At 37.2% G+C, this 23,663-nt stretch overlaps 1 protein-coding gene across 1 annotated transcript in view; it reads right to left on the bottom strand.

The window, feature by feature from the left end:
• Positions 1-23,420, bottom strand: part of LOC144292425 (uncharacterized) — a 100,620-nt gene extending 77,200 nt beyond the window's left edge. Inside the window, exons 1-4 of the mRNA XM_077862659.1 lie at positions 23,333-23,420; positions 18,926-21,229; positions 12,150-12,341; positions 2,029-2,196 (exon numbers count right to left, since the gene is read on the bottom strand). Of these exons, the coding sequence (XP_077718785.1) occupies positions 2,029-2,196; positions 12,150-12,341; positions 18,926-21,080 (2,515 nt within the window). The 5' untranslated portion in view covers positions 21,081-21,229; positions 23,333-23,420. The remainder of the gene's footprint in view (positions 1-2,028; positions 2,197-12,149; positions 12,342-18,925; positions 21,230-23,332) is intronic.
• Positions 23,421-23,663: the final 243 nt, after the last annotated feature.

The following is a 23,663-nucleotide window of genomic DNA, read 5'->3' as shown; positions in this document are numbered from 1 at the left end:
AGATATTGTGGGGGAGTAATTGTATTTTATTCATCTTATGTTTTCATACCTGCCTGCCATAAACAAATTGGCAATAAATACTCATAAATTTACTAAGTATCAAGTAATAGCAATTGTTTAGAATTCATAGAGAATATATATGAGTACATACAAACATGTGAATAGATATTTAACATTCATCCAAAGTTCTCATGATAATTAAGAAAAACAGGAGTGAGAGAAATAGTCAAGATAGATAGAAATTGCTAATTATACTGATCACATATATAATTTCATTTCATTTTTTATAAGCACCATAAGACAGAGAGATAATAACAATAAATGATTTTTCAAAGGTCATGTAGTTGCCAAATTTCTGAGTAGTACTGAAATCTGGGACTTTTTATTCATTCATTCATTCATTCATTCATTCATTCAACAAATACATATTCGCTTCCTATGATGAGGCACGCAGTGTCCTAGGTGCTTGAAATACACCAGAGAACAAATAGAAATCTGAACATCCCAAATTGTACTTTCAGTCAGGTGGTCTTTCTCTATACTATTCTATTACTCAAATAAAAGTTAAATATACAAATAATTTAAAACATTTATTCCTAAATCCTCATCATTTCTTTTAATTTTCAAAAATTCCAATCTGAATTCTTTGAATTTTTAGATTTAGAGTCTTATACTTACTTTCCAATGAATTTTAGATTTAGAGTCTTATACTTACTTTCCAATGAATGGTTAAGCTAATTATGATATGAATATAAATAAATATTCTAAATTCACAAAATATTGTATTATTTTATGCATGTACATAGGAACTCATTTCAATTTACCACTTTGCCTGTACTGAAAATAATAAGTACATCTTTGTAAAATCTGTTACTTCTCACTGTGTATCTTTAACAACTTCCACTAGTGCCTGAACCACAGTAGACATGATATTTGTTAAATGTATGATTGTATAGTTAATTTAAAACCTTATTTGCACCCCAAATCTTTGCTTGCTCAAGTTAAATTGTTAAGTATTCATCAAGGTCATTTATATCAATAAACCATAAGTTTAAAAAACCTCTATACCTTAAATTTTACAGCAAAGATTGCATGAAACAATTTCACATGCTAAAACTTGTAATTCAGGTATAAGTGTTTTTTTAATCATTAGGCTGTTATTGCATTGGAGAAATATACATAGTTTCAGTAAACTAAAAATTTCATAAAAATTATGAAATTATTAGAATGCTAATCAAATCTGCAAAAACACATTAAAACACTTATATTAAGTGAAGATATAATGAATAAATATTAAAAGTAAAAAACAGGCTATAAAATCTTATGTCTCAAACTATATACATGATAATATCAAATACATATTTCATGTATGTTTAAAAACAAAACTAGACCTATGTGTAATATCTAAATAATAATTTAAAAATGCAAAAACAATGAAATGGTTATATTTTGTTGTTGGAACAATAGATGTTACTTGTTCATATATATATTTTTAAATAGTCTATTTTTTTTAATAGTATTTTTAGGGACTTCTGGGTGGCTCAGTGGTTGAGTGCCTGCCTTGGGGTCAGGGCGTGATCCTGGGGTCCTGGGATTGAGTCCCAGATCGGGCTCCCCATGGGGAGCCTGCTTCTCCCTCTGCCTGTATTTTTGCCTCTCTCTCCCTCTCTCTGTGTCTCTCATGAATAAATAAATAAAAATCTTTAATAAAATAATAAAATAAAATAAAATATAAAATAAAATAAAAGAGTGTTTTTACCCCTAGAATGGAAAATACTCAACTCTTCCTGCATTAATCTTTACACCAACTTTGGAATCACAATTCAATGTTTGAATGAGCTCTTAACACAGTTTTACTTTTAATAGCTTCAGATTCTTTCACAATATTAGGAAATACATCGTATATGTATATATACGTCCCTCACACTCCACCCTGTGTGCATTTTGCCCACTTCAGAGACTTGCCTGGAGCTTGGTTACAAGTTCTCGAAGGCGTTTATTTTATACCATTAACTGTAGAGTCCTTACCAGCTACTGGTCGGGGTTTTTTACTAAGACATCTGGGACTGTCCTCAGGATCCCCATCATCTCCTCGGAAAACCCACGCTGCTGAGTGGAAATTCTCCGTGTAGAATCCTTTTTCCTCAAGATCAACTCGAAAGCCAAGATCCAAAGAACAGCCATCTTCTGAGGTGACTGAGGAGCAGAAAGGGGGTAACGTGAATCATGCCCTGGCAAGAAAGGAGATGCACCCACGCTGATGGCCAAGGTGGGAAAGCAGCCGAACCTGTGCTGGGGAGACTCTTGACTGAAGGCAGAGAGTCTTCCTCCAAAACAAGGGGCTAAGTTTATTAGGCAGTTCTTTCGGGAAGAACTTGGATAACCTTAAAATATCATAAATAAAACAGGCATTGCTGAGGGGCCTAGACGCTGGAAGTCAGTACCCTAGAGAGAGTACTCTGAATTTTTTTGTTGAGGAAAATCTAGAGAAAATAATTATTTTGAGATTTACATATTAATACTTAGGGGTCAAGAGGAAGCCATGTAAGACAGAATGAGAATCTGTTAAAAATTCTAAGCATAAGGGAAAAAGAAAATTGCTCTTGTCTTTCTGTGCTTTGAAGAAGGCACTGCAGAAACATGCATTCCTGAAAAACTCTCTGAGGTCTTACCTTAGAATAAAGCAAAGAGGGAGGCAGGTAAAGTTTCATTTGACAGTTTCATTCGTAGCACTTTTGAATTTCTGTGTATTTGTGAGTCTCTTGGCTAGTGTGGAAGGCTGAGCTAGTTAAGACACTAACATCGCTCTCCTGTATTTGCTTCTAAGTGTTCCTTCGAGGCCCTGTTTAGGTCATTCAAACCTGAACAAAGTCATGCCCCCAGGCCTTTCAGTCTTTTAAGCGTGCAGAATTAAGAAGCAGTGTTTCAGAACCAAAATATAATTTAAAGAAAAGCCTAAATCCGTGACCTGCATTTCTCAGGTATCATGAAGCAGGGGCAGGGTGTGGTTGAGAGATCACAGAATGCTTCTTCAATGACACATCACTTCTCTTTCAGTCTCTTCTCATAGACTACATATAGTTGTTCCAATTCCTTTTTCTCAAAAAAGAGGTAAAATCTCTTCTTCCTTCTCCTCACCCTGTCTAGCAAGGCCATAGCACTGCTTCCCTTATAGAATACACCCATATTGATTTGGTTATAAATAAGAAAACCAGAAACAAAATATTGCATGTAGTAATAAAAATCTATTACTTCTAATAGTAGCTTCCACTATTACCTGGAATAATTTGATTTTGGGGGAGGGGAACAATTTATGATTGATCTAAATAAAAAATATGATTGAACAGAAGCTTTGCTTGATTGATCACAGATGATCTTTACATGCCATGGTGAAAGGGACCATTTCTCTAGTTTTCAGTTTCTTCTAATTTAGAAGCACCAGTTCCTTCTAGTTCACTGTGTCTTTGAGCTCCCTGGATTCTTTCCATCCAAGTCTGTTTTGTTTGTTTGATGGACAAATCCTCCATTATTGGTGCTCTTAGACATTCATATCTGGTATGCATTTCTTGAGAAAAAGAAACTACCGTAAGTGAGCTGGGACTGGCTCACAGTGGTTCACAATAACTCACTGTGCACATTTTCCCCTAACGTTGCAATTCAGGGAGGTCAGGCTGGTAGCTTGACACTGGTCAGGGTAGGAGTGTTTATGCAACAGAGACTGGCAAACATCACAAGTCAGGGCTGTTTTGTTTTTTGTTGTTTTTTTCCCTCCCTTTGGAGAGCTACTTGTTAAACATTTACCAGTACCCACATGAAGCAACACAGAAATCAGCTGTGTAACTTTCCCACATTCAAATTCAGGCCAACATAGCACAATCGTCTAAATTAAAACAATGACCATGTTTTCTTTGAGGTGAATTCTGTTTTGAATGAAAATGTGAACAATTTGTTTCACATTAGACATGAGGGAATTGTCTGCCATTTTATTTCTCAGTTTATCCAAGCCACAGACACTCACGTGGTGTCTCTTCAGAAACTTCGCAATAGAAACTGCAATTCATTTGGAGCTGCTGGAGCTAACATTGTTTAACGTGTGGTTTAAATTCTATCTCATTTATAGAGTCAGGATATGCTACTAATCCATGACTTAAAACCTGACAGCTTTATCGAGCATCATTACAGCTGGTGTTTCTCAGTCTGTTAATCTCACTCATCTCTGACTTCCTACATAATAACTGGAAAAGACATTAGGAATGACATATTTATGTATGTGGACACAGTTGATCAATGCATCTAGGCTGTGGGGAATGCTGACTAAGGCACACCAGGTAAATAACTTGAAGGCTGTAAACGAAAGTCAGAAAGGGCCTGCAAAATGGAGCTCTGATTTTTATACTCTCAAATGGCTCCTGTATCACAAACAGATGTGGCAAGAATTTGGGTCTAATTGTGTGAGGACACTTGATAGCATTTCCCTGATTTCATTCAGCTACAAAAATTAGTCTGGAAATGGCTTTTCCAAACATTAGTTGCCATGGAAATAAGAAAGGAGGGGATGGACAGAGAGAGAGAGAAAGAGAAAGGCAAGCAGGCACAAGAACTCTGTTTCTAAAAATAAGAGCTAACAATTACATTGTGCTTATTACATCAGCCTTTACAAAATACTCGTTTATGAATGATCCCAACAACACTATTAGCAAAGAACTATGTTTTCATCTTCACTTTCCCAAATGAGCATTCTGAGTCATGGATAGGGTAAGTGAATCATCCAGTCGCTCAGCTACAAATTAGCAGTAGAGCTGGGTTTCAAACCCAGATAGCTTAACCAGGAGTCTATGCTCTTCAACACAGCCCACTACCTCTGGTCGGACCACTCAGATCTGAACCTGGTTCATCTCTGAGAAAGTCCAAACAGGGTCTCACTTCTTGTGATACCACTTTATGATCCCCAAATAATACAGTGGAATGAAAGACATATGAGAATGTCTCAGGACATCTGGAACTGCATTGAGCATTTTATCCTTTTTTATTCTAAAGAGCAAAAAGAAGCGTTTTAGTTTTTCAAGAGCAAAGAAGTCCAAATCCAATTTCAGTAATACCAAGCATATACAAGAGCTCTTTCTGTTTTAAGGTTTCATTTATTAAAAGGCTCATCTCCACAAGCCAAATTTTGGAGACAAAGTTTTAGTGACAGAAGTACATTTGGATTTTGTTTTTTTACTTGGCTCAAAGTTCCACCGGGGCAGTTGTTGAGAAATCTAGAAGCTCAAAGCTGCAGCAGGTGTGTGGCTTGCTGCTTCATTGGATTTTATCACGAATTTTATGTCTCAGTTTATGTAAGGGTATGTTGATTAGCTCTGTCTTGGTAACTGAATGAACAGAAAACTGTTCATCCACATAATCAAATCTGTTTGTAAATAAGTGAGCTGTTTTAACAGTATCTTGCATTCTGATAAAAACAAAGATCACTATAATTTAAAGACCTACCTATGCTTGGGGAAAAAAATAATAATAAAGATAAATCCATGAGCCCAGGAATCTATGTACTTTATATTCATAAATATTAAAAATGTAACTGAATATTTAAGGCCAAGGATTGGAAAAGATGCTTTAGTACTTTAAAATCCTGCAGGGCTTCTCTAACTTTAGCAAGTACTATGTAGAAAGTAACTTTGCATTAGGCTTAAAGCTAGAAAGACAGGTCAATAAATTGTTATAATTCCTTTGGCTAATTTTCCTACCATTTAAAGTCAAATGTCACAGAGCTAAAAAAAAATGCAAAAAAAAAGTGATTTTTGAAATATGATGTGTGAAAGAAGGCATCCTACATGCAGAGTCAAAGTTTTTTAAAGTTTTCATCATTTTTATGTCAATCAAGATGGGCGGTAACATTCTTATATAATTTACATTCCTACTTTATCATTACATAGTATTCCAATATATCTTCCTCTTTATTTTCCCACTAACATCATATTTATCTAATTAACATGGTCAATCTTTTAAAAAACTCAATCCTCACTTCAGTCCACTTGTCCATCTCATTCCTACTTACCAATCCACAACCCCATCCTTCTGTAGAAATTTTGCCCACTCCTCAAATCCTTCTTCCTTGAGTCCTCCCCTTCCCTACATCCAGAATCGCTCTCTCCTTCCTCTGAACTCTCTAACCTCATCATGAGTTCCACATCTTATCTATCCCCATGGAGCCTACCCTGTACCATAGAGCAATTCTTTTAAGTTAATTCAACTCAATAAATGAGTAAAACATGAATGAATGCACCTGAAACCATTTAAACTGCAGATTCATGTCAAATGTTTCATGAAATCTCACTTGCTGTACAAAATAAAAATTACAAGGACAAGCATCGAAGATATAGGGATTCGACTAACATAGCAGTGTAGTCAATTATACTTCAATAATAAATTGTTTATAGAAATACTGAGGTTTGTTCTTAACTGTCTGCAAGAGACGACACTGCTGCATGCTGTCAATGTACCACTCGTGGACGTTTCTACACAGCTTAAACAAATGTGTAAGCTCAAAACCTATTGTTGCATTTGTCTGTGTGTCAGGACCATAATGAACATTTGCCCTCTTTGGTACTAAGAGAGCAGATGTGAAAATGTGGGTCCAAGGACAAGAATCATTCAGAAGGATTCTTCAGAGAAGATCAATGAGAGGACAGGAACCATTCTTCCCGGGGACTTTATATAAGGACCTTCAGCAGAAGTGGACTATGTGTTTCTGGTATTCTTATTTATAACCAAATTGTTCTTCCTTTGCGCTCTTCCTTCTTAGCTTTTACGATGCGTGGATCCTGATTAATGCTAACGGATTGTTGAATATCTTGATAATTTCAGTTGCATGGGGTTTAGAGGTAAGAGCTGCAATTGAATTTTCTGTGGCATAAAAGTGAGGAATTCCAAAGGTCCAGAAGGAAGAAAACGGAATTCAATCAATATGGGTGTATTCTATAAGGGAAGCAGTGCTAGGAAAGGGGCTCCTCGGGTGACTACAGGGCAGCATAGGAGCCTTCAAAGTAGAGTAGTATCTAGAGGAGATTTCAGGTTATTTTCCAGGGAGTATGTGATATAAGTCCTCTGTGTGCCCTTGAATGTCTTCAGAAGGTTCTCCTCTCTCTCGCTTAACGTGAGTATATTCTTTGCGGGACCCGAATCAATGGGGCCAGGGGTAGTTGTATCTGATTTATATGCATAATACAAGATTTGTATTCATAGGTGAAAAGAAACAAAATTATTCATCTCAAGACTAGGGATGATTCTAGTACACTGTGAACAAAACCTCTTTCCTCTTTCACAGCCTGAATACTGAGGATCAAAGCCACCTAATCCCATACACCTTACTGTCTAAATTAACATGACCTTATTCCATAGACTTTATTAACACAGTTTTATTTTCCCTTGGACACTTGGCCAGGTGGATACCTTCACTGTTCATTATAAGGAACTTCTCTCCAAACCACCACCTCTTCAGTAGAAAGCACCAACAGAAAGTTTATTTTCTTAGTCTCTTTGAAACCCTCAACATCCTCATTTTGCCTTTTCTGTAAGTCTTGACCTGTTAAACCATGATCCTTACCCTATCCTAACTAAGCTCTCATAATGAAAGATCTACATTAAACCAAATTTCTAATTCTCAATAAAATCAAGTGTTGCCTTTTCCCCTCCAAATTACCATCAATGCTCTCTCCAGGGGGTGTCTTCTGTTCTCTCTATAAGCAAGGAATAGTTGTCTTATCAATATATATTGCGGGTGATATTTGATTATTGTTATGAGGATAGAGCACTGGTGTATCATCATAAGGTTATGGGATGAAGGAGACAGTACATGCAAATGAGTGACTTGAGGAGAGTTTAATAAAAAACACTATTTATAAAGTGTGGGAAAGACTTAAGGAAATTAGATGTGGTAGAGTGGGATTAAGACCAGTCCATCTAAGACTAAGATGATAGGGGGACGCCTGGGTGGCTCAGCGGTTGAGCGTCTGCCTTTGACTCAGGTCATGATCCAGGGATCTGAGATCGAGTCCCGCATCGTGCTCCCTGTGGGGGAGCCTGCTTCTCCCTCTGTCTGTGTCTCTGCTTCTCTCTCTGTGTGTCTCATGAATAAATAAGCAAAATATTTATTTTAAAAAAAAGATGATAGGGGGAGGAAGCAGGTACCAGTTACTAAAATCCAGAGCTGTAGAAGGCAGTGTAGATGACATTACTTTATAGGGATACAACCAATGGTTTTAGGGATATAACCAGTCTTTGGCACACCACAGGGAAAGACTGGAGCAACAACCACAGGACCTCAGTGTCCTCATTCCTTCCAGGCTCCTGCTGATCTTTCCTGTTGGTCAAACTCCACAATAAGCCAGGGGGAAAACTAGCCCCTTGATATAGTCCATAGAGGTGAGCCACTTAGGCCCTAATGTAAGATGCAGAAGAGTGGAAAAGGAAGCTAGACAGGCAAATGGATACTATTTGCAGATGTGGGTTCAAGAAAGAGGGGTAAGCATAAACCCAGTCTCCCAGTTTGATAAGAATGCTAGAAAACATATATGTGGATAGATCCTCATTCTTGCAGGGTGAAAAAGTGTGATAAACTAAAAGTGTGATAAATTAATTAAAAAGTTAAAAGTGATTAAAAGTGTGATAAATTCAATTACACATGTGTAGAAGCAAGGGTTACAGCTGAATTTTTTTGTATAATGAAAAAGTATTTTAAAGGTCAGAGGAAATCAGGAAGGAGATAGAGGGGAAGGGTGTGTGTGTGTTGCACAGTATGTGTTTTAAGATGTATGGATGTGTTTGAAAGCGAGAAGGGAAATAGTATAGCAGTAATGGGGAAATATCTGAAATCCAGGATCTACCTATAAGCCATAAAGGTGAAATCATAGCAGAGAATATATGTAAGAAAAATTGTTTCCTATTGAAATATATTTGACATAGAATATCATGCAAATTTAAGGTGTACCAAAAAAAAAAAGAAAAAAAATTTAAGGTGTACCACATGTTAACTTTTGTACATTATAATATGAACGTTTGTATAATGTAATGTGATTGTCATTGTAGCATTAATTAGCACCTCTGTCACATTACATAATTGTTCTTTTCAATGGTTTTGAATAACGAAATTCTACTCTTTTAGCACGTTTGATGATGATACAGTGTTGTCTGTGTTCACTGTACTGTACATTTTATCTCTAAGACATATTTACTACTCATTGCAAGTTGGTACCTTTAAACAACATCTGTCTTATCCCCCGATTTCTTTCTTAGCCCTTGGTAATTACCATTTTGCTCTTTGTTTTTATGAGTTTGGCTTTTTTCATTCCACATATAATTTATATACAGTATTTGTCTTTCTCTGACTTATCTTTGAGAAAGTTTTGATGCAGAACAGTGGGAACACCACCAAGAATGATAGAGCCAGAGATGCCCCAGGGTGCAAAAAAACAGGGCACTCAACTGGACCACCACGTCAGAAACAGCAGGCAGTTTGAGGTCCGCACATCACTCACATTGAACTCCACCGTGGGTCAGGTAGTGGCAGTGATTGCGCTTGTCTTTAGCCACGAACAATGAGTGTGGGAAAAAGTTAAGGACTGAGAATAGAGGACAATCAGATGGGATATGGAATATCTTGTGCGTGAGTAAGTCATTTATTGCCACCTGAAGTGGGAGGCTATGAGAGGAGACAGGAAAATAGGATCTGAAGAAATTGTATCTGAGAATTCATGAGAGTTGAAGAAAGATATGAGTCATCAGCATGTAATAGCCTATGGGATGCCAAACATGAAAATATATTAAAATCCACACAATGAAATACATATTAGAAACATCTTAGAATACCAAGGCTAAGGAGAAAACCCTACAAGCTAATAGAGACAAAAGTTGGATTAATAACAAAAGTTTTGAGAATGAGATTGGATTTAGACTTCTCATCAGCACCGATGGCTCCAGGAGGACAATGAACCAGCCTGCTCAGTAGTTTGAACCTAGAATTCTGTACTGAACTATGCCAAACTGCCATTCAGAATTAAGAGGCAAGTAAATACATCTTCAGATGTATCTAGACCAGTTTATCTCCCAAAGAATCTCTCTTAAAAAATTACTAGAGGATTGTTACAAGATTGTAGTATTATGAAAAAAAGATTCTCTTGAAGGTAATTCTGGTGTATAAAGCAAGGATAAGGAAAACTAATGAAATATTATTAGGTATTGGTTATTTAAATATTTCTTAAAAATTTGAACCAAATTCTGCAATATTTCAATATCGAAACTGATGAGGGAAAAGGGGAATAGAAGTGGGAGGAAAGGAGCATTACAACAGAGATGTGAAGCAGTAGGGATACTTATTGGAAGTCTACGATAACAAAGGTATTCTTCAGGGAGGTATCTCAAGAGTCTAGGAACAGAAGAGGGATAATAAAACAAGCTTATACAGTAGTATATGTGAAAATACAAATTTAATATTAGAAATCCAGTCCTTGCTGCCAAATAAGAAGATATAACTGGAAGAATTAGACGTTGACCAAGGGACAAGAATGAAACATTTACCAGGACCAAATGGGCCACTTAAGTTGTATTCTTCACTGTTCACACGACTGTAGGAACACTGTGGTGGGATAATAGAGGGCAGTGTCTTATTATTTAAATATTGTTATGATTTTGCCCGCAGGTTTATAGCTACATTCAATTCCTAATCTGTTACTCACTCTGGATAAATTCGACTGCTGCCTTCAGGAATTGTACTTGTGTCATTCTATCAGCTTGTCTGTAGGAATAGCCTAGAACAGTCACTACTATATCAACAAGACATCATTCTCTGCAACACAACTCCTGGGTTCCTGGACCCAATTGTAATGTGTGTGTGCATGCACATGTGCATGTGCCCCACACCAACATGCAATTCTCTGGACACCTAGCTAAAAATTCCAACCCTCTGAGCACATTGGTAGAGTCCTCTGGTCATCAGCCCCACCTAGGTTATCTAGGGCTTTCCCAAAGTCACCACAATAACATAACAAAAGACACCTTTATTGTTGTCTTCATGGGGAATTCTAAAGATTTTAGGAGCTAGGAGCCACGAACCAGTGGACCAAGGCCAACTTTGTATGAGGATGAATCTGAATGACCAAATATATATTTTGTATTTCTTATAAATCACAGTATTACATCATCTTTCTTTTTTCTTTTCTTTTCTTTCTTCCTTCCTTTCCTCTCTTGCTTTTCCTTCCTTCCCTTCCCTCCTTCCCTTCTCTCCTCTTCCGTCTTTTCTTCCTTCCCTCCCTTCCTCTCTTTCTCTCTCTTTCCCTTCCTCCTTCCCTTCCTCCTTTCCCCCCTTTCTTCCTTCCTCCGTTTCTCTCTTTCTTTCTTTCCATTTGCTCTGGTTTCCATATCAGTGTTTATCATGAATAACTGATATGTTTTGTAAATAACACGGAAATGATGAATGTCTACTACTTGGATAAGTATCTTCTAACAACTAGCTGCTAGAATTTTGGAGCCAGATTAGTGGTGGTATGTGTTAAATGTACTAATGTTGCCCTCTATTTTCTTTAGCACATTATTTTCCCTTCAGTTGGACTTCCTCACTCATGACCTACCTTCCATTCTCAGTTGCAATTGCTTGTGGGACTGGGGTATAATGCTGTTTAATAATACTCTTTCAATACCAAGAGAAACACCATCTCATTAAAATACACATCCACTTAAAGACAATTCCTCATTTTAGAAATGTTAAAACAAGAAGAAAATTGTCTCTTTTCATCAAACATACTAATCTTAGCTTTTTACATTATACATATTTGTGTAAGCCAACTCAAATTCTTTGAAATAAGGGACAAATTTAATTGTGTAAAGAATCCTATAGTTAGTTATTTCATTTTCTAAAGAGAAAAGTAGCCTTCATATGCAGTTGTGTGTTTTGAAGGAGGTAATTTACCAAGTTGGGATTCTTTAGTGCATAATGAAGCATTGATTATTCCAAAAATAACTTTTATATAAAAGCTTATAATCTCCACATTGCCATGTTCAAGCAGTAGGGTTTATATTCTGTAGGTAAGAGGGAGGGGGCCTGGGTAGCTTTACCTGTTGCTTTGCTCTGGTTTTAGAAAAGAAGGTGATTGTCTACTCACTGGATCCTTCAGTGATGTTGCTGGCAAATGAACTCTCTCCTGCTGAGCTGCATCTTTTGCCATCTTTGAACTGCTGCCTCCTTCTGGCCCACTGGTCTATTGCTTCTTCCTGGGAACCATCACTGGCCCTTGTACCTCTTGGAGCCAGTTCCTGGGATAACTTGCGGAGGTTATTTATTTCCAAATTCCAATCTAAATTAAACCACATTAAAGCAGGAAAGTGAGAAACATTTCAAGATAGAGTTTCAACTATTCCAGTCTTTGAAACAGTATCACAGTAGACTAGAACTAGAATAATCCAACTCTTTCATGATTCACTTTTTAAACTTGTATTACTTGAAAAAAAGTCCATATAGACTGAAGTTGGGGGATCACTATGCACTACCTCAGTTGGGCTCAATTCAAATGATAATTTTTGGATACCAGAATATGCCTGATATTATATTAGTTATTTTAGAAGAGCAAAGTGCATGTAAGTTGATAATTATGCCCCCTGAATTCTCAAAAAGAAGACAAGATATTACCTGAATTAGTTAAATTGCAATCTATGATAATAAGCTTATTATTCCATTCAAATCCTTTATGGTTTAACTTCCATTAATCACAAAAATACTAATATCATGATACTTTTCTTGCTGAATGTTTAGATTCAAAATAAGGAAAAGGGGAAAAAACCAAAATGAATGAGGCTTTGATAATTTTATATTTGATTAAATAACAACTTGAAATATTTGATATACTTCCAAACTGCTACCTTCTGTGATCATAAGCCATGAAACTGTGTATTAATTAGAAGAAAGAAAATTACAAATAATCTAATTGCAGTAAATTCAGATTTTAAGAAAATAACGAAGTAAAATAAAAGAAAAAATAGCAAAGTACATAATACCTACTAGGTAATTTTATAGGCTGGAACTGGTTAAGATGTTACTTGCTTTTACTTTTTGACACCGTATGAAAGGCAAGCCACATCGATATAAAATGAGACCAAATCCTAACTTTTATTTTTATTCTATTCTAAGGAGCAAAGGAGTTTTAAAATTTGGTCTTTGTAATTAAAATCTAATTTATGAGTATCAAAGTTTGCTCTTACAACTATTTAAATAATAAATGGGATATATACATGAATAAATTATCTTCTTGGGGGCACCTGGGTGGCTCAGTTGGTTTAGCATCTGCCTTCAGCTCAGCTCATGATTCTAGGACCCTGAAATGAGCCCACATCGGGCTCCATGTTCAGTGAGGAGCCTGCTTCTCCCTCTCCCTCTGTCTGCTGCTCCCCCAACTTGTGCTCTCTGTCAGAGAAATAAAATCTTTAAAAAATTATCTTCTTTTTATATACAATTATTAATGATCTATTTCTATAACAATTTAAATTTTACTTATCAGGGACAAAGACCTAGGAAATGGGAAGAGTCATTATCCAATTCCTCTAATCTTCAGTGAGTCTGCTGTTGACCCCTACCTCTTCCTGAGGAAGTAAGAGCAGGACAGAAAAATGACATTCATTCTTTTTTTTTTTTTGACATTCATTCTTTATTTACTGTTCACTTTATATATGTATAGTTTTTTGTTTTTGTTTTTGTTTTTGGAGAGAGAGAGAGAGAGAGCACACATGCATGCCATGGGAGAGAGAGAATCCTAAGTAGGCTCCACGCTCAGTGCGGAGCTTCATGTGGGGCTTGACCTCACAACCCTGAGATCATGACCCAAGGTGAAATCAAGAGTCTGATGCTTAATCAACTGAGCCACCGAGATGTCTCATGTTCACTTTCTATATATTAATTTCCACTGTTACTGGGGCTATAGTTATGAACAAGATTACTTTTTTTTGCCCTTTGGGATTTTTTACAGTGGTAAAACTTTTAAATATTCTCTGGCAATTTTGTTCAGTGCTTGTGCTAGTTACATTTGTTGAGATTAAGAGTCCAGGTTGACTCTGAAGGCATCCAGGAGATAAGAAGGAAAATTTTCTAATGTCAGCTATTTTACATTTAAAAGTACTTTTTTCCTGAACTTGCTGAAGAAAAAAAAGTTCTATGAACCTAGCAAACTGTGTGATGGCAATATGGCCCTGTGATATGGTAGGAAAAATTTTCTTCTAGCCTTTTCTTATCTACATAAATGAAAAGAAATTGTGTGCCCTATAGTATGTTTTGAAGTGTGATTTGAGAACCACTGTAAGGCCCACTGAGATCAAAGTGTCGTTCCCTTTGTCCTGGTTGGCATTCGTAGAATCTCAGGTTTGCAAAAATATATAAGGTAATTTGGTCTAATTATCTTTTATATGCTTAAAACACCTTAACAAGGTTTCTACCAAGTACTCATTCAATCTAAGCTTGAATGCTTCCCATACTCAAATATATTACCTGTTTACTACCTAGATGAGCATAATCCTTGAATATTTTGAACTGATAGAAAGTTTTTACTTGCTGAATTGAATCTATACCTCAGTAACTTTCATTCACCTATAAGCTTCTTCCTGGTCCCATGAATATCCAGTAGGTGTCTACTGAGCTTTTCTAGGAATCAGGCAATGTGCCTGGGGCTGGAATGAAGACACTCAAGCATCCTGAAGTACTCTATTAAAATAAAAACTGTCACTTTGTAGGAATAGTATGTTAACCCATTAAAGAACACCACCAATGTTTTATCAAGCATGAGTGTAAAAATAGAAAGCTATCACTTTGTTAAAAAAGAAAAAAAGAAATAAAGAAAGCTATCACTTTGAAAGCCAAAGGGAAGTCTGCAAAGTGAGCTGGAGACCAAAAAGAGGAAGATGCTTAGCTGGAAGGAGCCCTGCCTGAAGAAGGCTAGGCATTGAAGCTGGACCCTGGGAATACTCATCCAATGTGAAATGTTGAAATGGGCACCACTGTGGAAAGTTCCAAAAGTTAGCTTATTGGAAATTATCCCAACAGCTATATTATGCTAAAAGAAAAGGACTATTTTCTTTCTTCATCTTTTTATGCCTAGAACTTGTTGCAGACCTCGCAACCACAAATGTTCTCAGAGCTGCAGTACTCTACACCATTTGCCTTGGTGTTGGCTTCCAGAATCAGTCCTTCCTTGAAACACAGCAAAATAAAGTATCTTATGTATGCATGCAACTATTATGTCATATTACAGGTAAATGGCTGCTTAATTATGGATATTTCTAAGCCACGTAAAATGCCATTTAATCCTTCTCATTCTCTCCTTGTCATTCTTGCTGTTTAGCCTAGTCTTGGTTTCTTCATTAAAATATTTTATGATATAGTATGTCTGGTTCTTTGGCAGAGATCTTAAAGATATATTTCAGTCTATTTAAAGCTGAAGAAATGAGGCCCTGAGAAAGCTCTTTACTCAGGCATATAGAGACCTCACTTGGCAGGGGAAGAACCTAGGATTTAGTTTTAAGAGTTTCAGACTTATACCCTTTCCTTTATTTTTATTTATTTTTTGCACCCTTTCCTTTATATGACTGGTTCTTTGACCTCCTGCCACTTGCCCATACCTACCTGCATTTTTTTAATCTAGTTCAGAGGTCATAAATTGTTTAATCTGTATATTGTCTTGAAAGTCTTATAGTCTAGGGATTCATTCATTCATTCATTCATTCATTCATATTTATTTATTTATTTATTTAAAATCCACATCTCCAGCTATCTTCTGAAAATTCAGAAGACCTGGCTGTACTAGACCTGTATTCTCATTCCCTCGGGACAGAGCTCCGTCTAGGTCACCAAAATTCCATTATTTTTCACTGCAGTCTGTTTTACTCATTCACCTTATCTCCCTGGTTCCTGTAAGCAGCAAAGACTGTGACCTCTAATCTAGCTGATTTGCAAGCACACACTCAGAAGGGTGGAGGGAACTACACACTGCAGTCTTCTTCAACTTATGATAGTGTTCTGTCCTGATAAATTCATTGTAAACAGAAAATAGCATAAGTTGAAAGTGCATTTACTGCGCTTAACCTCCTGAACATCACAACTTAACCTAGCTTACGTTAGGTGTGCACAGAACACTCACATTAGCCTACAGTTGGGCAAAATCATCACACACAAAGCCTATTTTAATATAAAGCATTGAATATCTCACATAATTTATTGAGTACTGTGCTGAAAGTAAAAAAAAAATAGAATGGCTGTGTGGGTTCAAAAGGATTGTAAGTACGTGAATTGTTTATCCATGTGATCATGTGACTGACTGGGAGCTGTGGCTGCCATTGCTCAGCCTCACGAGAGAGTATAACACCACGTATCACTAGTTGGGAAAGATAAAATTCAAAATTCAAAGTACAGTTTCTACTAAATATGTATCACTTTTGTAGCATCCTTAAGTTGAAAATTTTAAATTAAACTGTTGCAAATCATGGACTGTCTGTATTACAGTTAGCACTCATGCCAGGGATTCTTAACCTGAGATAACATGGACAGAATCTGAGGAATTGGAGGACACTTCTGCATATTTAGGCATAAGTCAATTTATGCCAAATTTATATATATCAAATTTATAATTTTCTGGTGAAGCAGTATAAAGATGTCCCAGTTCCTCAAAGCAATATATACTCTGAAAAGATTACAAAATCCTCGCCCAAGGTGTCAATATAATAATAATAATAATAATAATAATAATAATAATAATAATACAAATAAAGTATAAAAATATTCATAGCTCTAAGAGAGTCAAATCCATACAAATATTTAAAAATTTAAATATCTTTTAATACAAACATTTACATTTCTGAAGCATTTCCCTGTTTTTTTTCTTTTTTTGATTTGTTTTGTTTTCATATACGAACATAGAGTTTTGCACAAAGAAACCCAATGTGACTTCCCTGAAATCTTGCATTCAACAAATATTCATGGAGCGCCCACTCTCTAGGATAGCTCTGGTGTTGTGGATAAAGCAACGATTGAAATAGAGAAGAAAAAAAAAATCCATGCCCTCATGACTACATTCTTGTGGGAGAAGACCCAGCAAATAAACTAGTAAACTATATAGCATATTAGAAGGTGGCAACTTCTGTGCATAAAAGTAAAACACAGAAAAGGGATAGATTATACCTGGGCTGGAGTAGAAAAGGTTCAGATTGAAATTTTAAATTGAATAATCTGAGAAGGTCTCTCTGGGTACTGAGAAGGCACCATGCGAGCAAAAATTTGAAGGGATGAAATGAAGCACGTGGGCATATGGGGGAAGAGTGGTCTAGGGAGCAGGAGCAGCCCCAGCAAAGGACGTGATTTAGGGTCTTGCCTGGCAGGTTCTAGCAACTCAAGGAAGTCAATGTGGCTGGAACAGAACGATCCAGGGGAAGAGGAGCAAAGGTGCCAGAGGGAGAGTTGTAGGAACAGCCTTTTGGTGAACCACAGTAACACAGGGAACTGGTAGCTGGAATCGTTCAAAGTCTACTGAAAGTGCTGCATCAGCTGGGGGAAGATTCTGACTTGAATTATTAATTTACTTAAGGAAATAGGTTTTGCTGGGAGAGGTGGTCCAGGGAGGGGAATAGCTTTGGGGTAAGGAGAGCCAGCCTGGAAGGGAGGTTCATCTGGGCGAGCAATACATCTGTTCCTGGAGACACAAGGGCCCTGATTGCAGGTCTGCCCCTTGCTGACTCCAATAATTATGGACTGAGGCAAATGGTAGGGTTAGTACCATTGACCCGGTTTTCTGGAGGTAGGTCAGCCCCGGGAAGCAGTCACTGTGACTATGGATCTTGGCTTCAGGGTGTTCATCCTAAGCGGTGACCATACAGCATTTGTGTTGTTTTAGGATATCCATCTTCTGTACAGTATGTTTCATGTTTCTCGCCAACACTTACATAACTGTGCTTTCTGTGTTTTAGCTCTACTTCTAAATTGTACTAATTCTGTTTTAAAATTTAAGGATGGAACCACAAAGAAAAGAGAGTTTCATCAGTCCCCACTCTCCCTGCTGGATATGTCAGGAATGTTATGGGCTGTTTGGTGGGGAAGTTTTTACTCTTTGGGGATGTATTTTCATATATAATGTGGAATAATGCTAACAGGACATGTAAAATATTTTTGGCTTATTGCAGAAGAATGACAGGGCTCATCTTGAAGTGGCCAAAGTGATATAATGCTGACCCAAGACTGAAAGCAGACAGGGCAATCCCATGTACTTAGAGACAAGCTTCCATCGCAGCCCTCCCGGGCTCTGGGGAGCTGCTGGGTTCTGTCAATGTTCTGAGCAGAGCCAGCCAAGGCATGGGGGAGGCCAGAGGCCCACCTGAGGTCAGGCGCCCCATGGACGGCTCAACCAGGATTAGCCATGGCCGTCTCTGGTTTTCGTCCTCTGCTTTGATTACTATTGCACGTGGCCTCCTGAAACATGTATATCGTCCTTCTGCAACGCCACAGTAAGCTTAAGAACACATTTTATCGCAAACATATTCTTCCTATTATAAATATGCTTAGCTTGCAAGAAGGAGAGAAATGGTAGATTATTTAAGAGTGGCAAAAGGCTAACATTTCCTACCAAATTGATTTGGCAATACATCAACCTTTTAAGGAGAAATTGATTTTTTAAAAAACTTTATATTAAACTGCAGCCTTGGTGATTGTGTTATGTGCTATTTATGGGTGGGGTAGGTGATAATGTAAAGAAACAGGCTGATATATGCTTTCTGACTCTAAAATACTCCATCTATCTTCATCCATAAAGAGAAAAAAAAATCCCAAGCAATAAAAAAGCCCTCATGTTAAGACTTTCCAAAGCTCAAACATGTAAGAACAATGAAAGTTCAAGATTCTGGATGGCCACTGTACCTGTCAAGGCTTTCTGCTTCTGAGGCGACAGCAATATGTCTATTTGGTGATAGAAAGTTTCCTTTGGATCATTTCTGTCTTCTTCGGAATTTGGCTCTGTTGATGTAATCCTTTGGCACCCTGCTGGCTCCTGTTTAAAGCTGGTTAGTCCAAGGCCCTTTTCATCTTGGTTACCATATTGCTCTGCATCACTGGTCAGTGTTTCCTCGATGACAAACTGATTATCTGTAGCACATGCTGCGCAGTTGAACTCAGTGGTGTTCGGGAAATCCATTTGAAAACCAACTTTGTCATGATTCTCATTTGCTAGGTCTCCAAAATCTCTACGGCATGCATTCTTTACTCCTAGCATTTCTGGGCATTTGTCTTTTTCACCCTCTCCCAGAGAGCTGGGTGAGTCTTTAGGAATTTTCGTTCCCATGGGACAATTGGAATAAACTGTGCCTCCTTTATCGTTTTGAATAATTAATCTTTGCTCTAACTCATCAGTTATTAAGGTCAGGACTAGCTCTGTTGTTTTGCTGGCAGCTGCTATCTCTGGATGACTGGCCTGGGATTTCGTTGGACCCCAGTCCCCTCTGCTGTGGCTGTTGGCGTTGAGCGGGCTGCCAGCAGAGAGGCTGCTGGAGGATGCAGGGCTGAGCGTCGGGCCCTGCGTCCTCTTCGGTTCCCCCACTTGCTCTGCTTTTGTAGGAGAGTCACTATGTAAAGTGGCTTTGTGAAAGTCTCTGTCAGCCTCACAGTTTTTCAAAAAGTCAGCCTGGTGATCAAAGGAAAATGTCTCCCCAGGGATTTCTTTAGGTTCTGGAGGTCTGGTGGCTTTGTGGGATGGGCTGAATGAGGTGCAGGACTTCAGAGCACTTGGACTGGAAGGCAGAGATGAAGAATTTGATGCCTCACAACAATCTGCAGGTGGAATTTTGCTGCCTTTGCAATAAATGCTGGCTGCCTTCTCCCCTACAAGCTGCATGCTCACCGAAGATGAAGAACAAAAGTCAAAGTCTTGGCCATCTTGAATGGAGAAGATGTCAGTAATGGCACTCGGTGTAAAATGCCTTCCCTCTGTGCTTTGCCTCCTACGTAGGTCTGATATGAGATTTTCTGACGTCTCAGAGATGGCTTTTCTCTCTCTGTCCACATCCTTGAGATCCTCAAAAGGCATTTCCCTTAAGTTTGTATCACTTAAACTTGTGGTCTTTAGGGTATCTTGTGAGGTAGGAAGAACATTTTCGAGAACAGTGTCAGTCTTGGAGAAGAAGGGTTTCTTTCTGAGGTTGTTCTGACTAATTTTCAAGTCCTCCTGCTGAGTGATGGCCAATTCTATCTCACCGTCATCTGAAACTGAAGATAGTGTATCAGGCTTAATCTTCTCCCCCTCCGGGGTTGAGCACAGAAAATCCACAATTGTATCAACATTTTTCTCCTTCTGGACAGCAAACACAACAGGAGGAGAGATATTTAAACCATCTGAACTCTGATGCTTCTTCTCAAGCTGCCATTTTTCAGGGTGTCTAATATCAGCCTGTGCAGAAGACCTGGAACATTCTTTAGTAGTATAATTGGAGGAAGTGTTTCTGTATTTGGCCATTTCCCCCCTTCTTTTAGGATGGGTTATATTAATGGATATATTTTGTTTCTTACTCATATATTTAACTTTAATCCCTTTGCCTACAATGCTTACTTTTAGTGAGGGTCTCTCTGTTCTGGCAACTTCTTCTGATTTAGGTGGCATCTCAGGCTTTAGTTCTTCTACCAGTGTATTCCTATATCTAGAAGAGCAGCTTCTAGAAGTGTAGCATCTCTGAGTGTGTCTAGAAGAGTAATGCTGGTGACATTTTCGACATCTTTTTGTTGGGAAGAAAAATCTGTTCTTGATTTCTACTTGCACGCTGAAAGCCCCACATTTCACTTCTGTAATAATTGTGCCTTTTGCTGGTTTAAAGGCTTCTGGGGTGTTTCGGAAATTCTGCAGTGTTTTTTTTCCTGATGATGGTTCTTCACAGGCATTAAACATGGTCCCAGATAAGACTTTGTCTTGCTGATGAGAAATGGATGAAGAACGAACATCATTTTCCTTTTCCCTACTTGTTTTGCTGTCAGATGAAAGTTGTTCGTTATCTTTAGGAAGAAAAGGGGAATTCTGTTTTCCATTCATAGAAGCAGATGTATGCTCATTTTCATTTTCCTTAGATTTCCCTAATGTCCTAGTCTGAAGAAATACAGCCTTTGGGGCATCTCTTTTGACTTCCTTTTCAAGTTCTTTTATATTTTTGTGGTATGCTTTAGTGGCAGGTTGACGTTCACCTGGTAAAGAAAAAGCCAAAAAAGAAAGAAGAAAGAAAGAAAGAAAGAAAGAAAGAAAGAAAGAAAGAAAGAAAGAAAGAAAGAAAAAGAAAAAAAAAAGAAAAAAGTTTTCTGTGTCCATTTAGAGAGCAGATGGGATATAAATTCTAGGGTACAATTCAGTGCACATTCTTTGTCTCCTGGGTAACATTTTAATTCATTTCTAGTATGTAAAGGTACTTTCCATAAATATTCATTTCTAATAAATAGTTTAAATCAGTTATCTTAAAATGGGGGAATGTTGCTTGGTAGTTCTAGGAAATAAGAATGTAATTAAGCTTTAAAACAGAGACTTCTGAATTGGGTGCAATGAACATTTGCGAACAAATTTACGCAAATAAATTTTAAGAGACTTCTTGATAAGGAATAATTTGCCACGATCAAGTATTTGAACATGGTGTTATAATACTACATATAATACAAATGTAATATAAGCTAAATCCAGCTTGATTTAATTTGAGAAGGTATAACAAATAAAGAGGCCCAAGCATGGGTTATAGAGAACCTTTTAAATAGATCTGATATTTTCCTTTGCCCTGGTGTAGGGCCTTTATATAACACAGAAAAGGTGTCCTAGTATTGCCAGATGCTATCATACTTCAGGAGAGAACTAGAGTCTGGATTTATCATATTGTGAAATCTCCTAATTTCTAAAGATTGCGTCACATTTTTAAAAACCCTCTATAGATGGAGGCCAATAAATTTAGGGACCAGCGTTGGCCCAAGAACTGCCAGCTTGGAACCTTTACTTATCTTCTACTTTATAATTTTAGAATATTTTGCTTGAAAACTTTGTGAATCTAAGTATGAGGTAGCAGATCTTGTGTAAAAAAAAAACAGTGGACAAAATACAAAGATCTCATATGTTTTAAACTACATCTGAGAGTATTTGGAAAGGAAAAGAAAGAATGGACAACAGAGAAGTCACAGAAATCTATGAATCAGGTCTCTATGGAAATAATTTTAATAAGTTGATTAAGCTAAAAGTTGAAAAATGTTATTTATGATTATTTTAAATGTTGTTAATTTAAATACAATTTTGTATGTACCCATATATAAAATCATATTTTATAGAAGTATTTGTGTAAAGAGTAAATCATTAAATTCTCTTTAACCAGAGAAAGAAAAATATCCTACCAAAGTTTGGCTAGAGGTGGCATACAAGGAAGGAGTGCAGAAATATAATTACTGTTTCAGAATAAAACAAAAGAATCATAGGCTTGGGAATTACTACTCTCCAACTTTAGGTTCTCAAGCACACTGGAGTTCCCACTTGTCTTTCGTCTAGTCTGAGGGAATGGCTTTTCCCATGGCAAGTACTGAAAGAGTTCCCAGCAAGCCTGCTTACAGCCTGAGAGCTGTAATGTAGAAATCGTGGGAGAAAAGACATGGAAACATCTCTTTCTAAAGCCCTTTTACAATGGAGCATGTATACCCTAGGAGTTATATATGGTGGCCTTCCAAAACTATAGATTACAACTTTTTTTTTAAAGATTTTATGTATTTATTCATGATAGTCACAGAGAGAGAGAGAGGCAGAGACACAGGCAGAGGGAGAAGCAGGCTCCATGCACCGGGAGCCCGACGTGGGATTAGATTCCGGGTCTCCAGGATCGCGCCCTGGGCCAAAGGCAGGCGCCAAACCGCTGCGCCACCCAGGGATCCCTATAGATTACAACTTATTCTTAAAATAACACCCTCATGCCAAGAACAGTTCAGTTTATAGCCCTTTTCAGTTTCATAATTTTATAGTTTACAGCCTCTTTCAACTGACTACATTTCAATTTCTTTGAGTAGCAACATAGAACTGAGATAGTTATAATAATCATCCATTGATAATCGATTCTAAGAATAGGGGTCTCAATAGCCTTTGAAAAAGTAAATATGTATTTTTAAATTTTTATTATTCACAATATATATATACATACCAAACTTCTAAATTGTTTTATAACATTTATATGCATTTATCTTCCTACTTTAATAGACTTTTTGTGGTAAAAAACAAAGTACAGAGCTGGGTAGTTCATTTTATACGCAATTATAAAACCAATGAATTAGACTTACATACTGTGGTATTCAAGATTTTCCATTTTTTATAGGCTTTTCTTCTTTTCCTTCTTATTTTGGGGACCTGAGCATCTTCAGCTTTCACTGTCCTATGAAAGTATAAAATTTGAAATTATTTTGTGATCAGAATTCAGGTTTAGTAAAATTACTGACAACTCATCTGCCAACTTGATAGCATAGTATCTTTCTCTGGTATCCGATAGTATGCTTTGAATACATTTTCTTTTCATAATTATATTTTCCTTTCCTGTTTAATTCTACCCTAACTATTTAGTGCATTATTATATACCACGTGAACATTTGAACATGCATTTTGTTACATGTGTAG

The sequence above is a fragment of the Canis aureus genome, chromosome 2 (assembly GCF_053574225.1).
Source record: "Canis aureus isolate CA01 chromosome 2, VMU_Caureus_v.1.0, whole genome shotgun sequence".
NCBI classification, from domain to species: domain Eukaryota; kingdom Metazoa; phylum Chordata; class Mammalia; order Carnivora; family Canidae; genus Canis; species Canis aureus.
The sequence above is the reverse complement of the archived record's forward strand: the minus strand, read 5'-3'. Positions and strand labels throughout refer to the sequence as shown.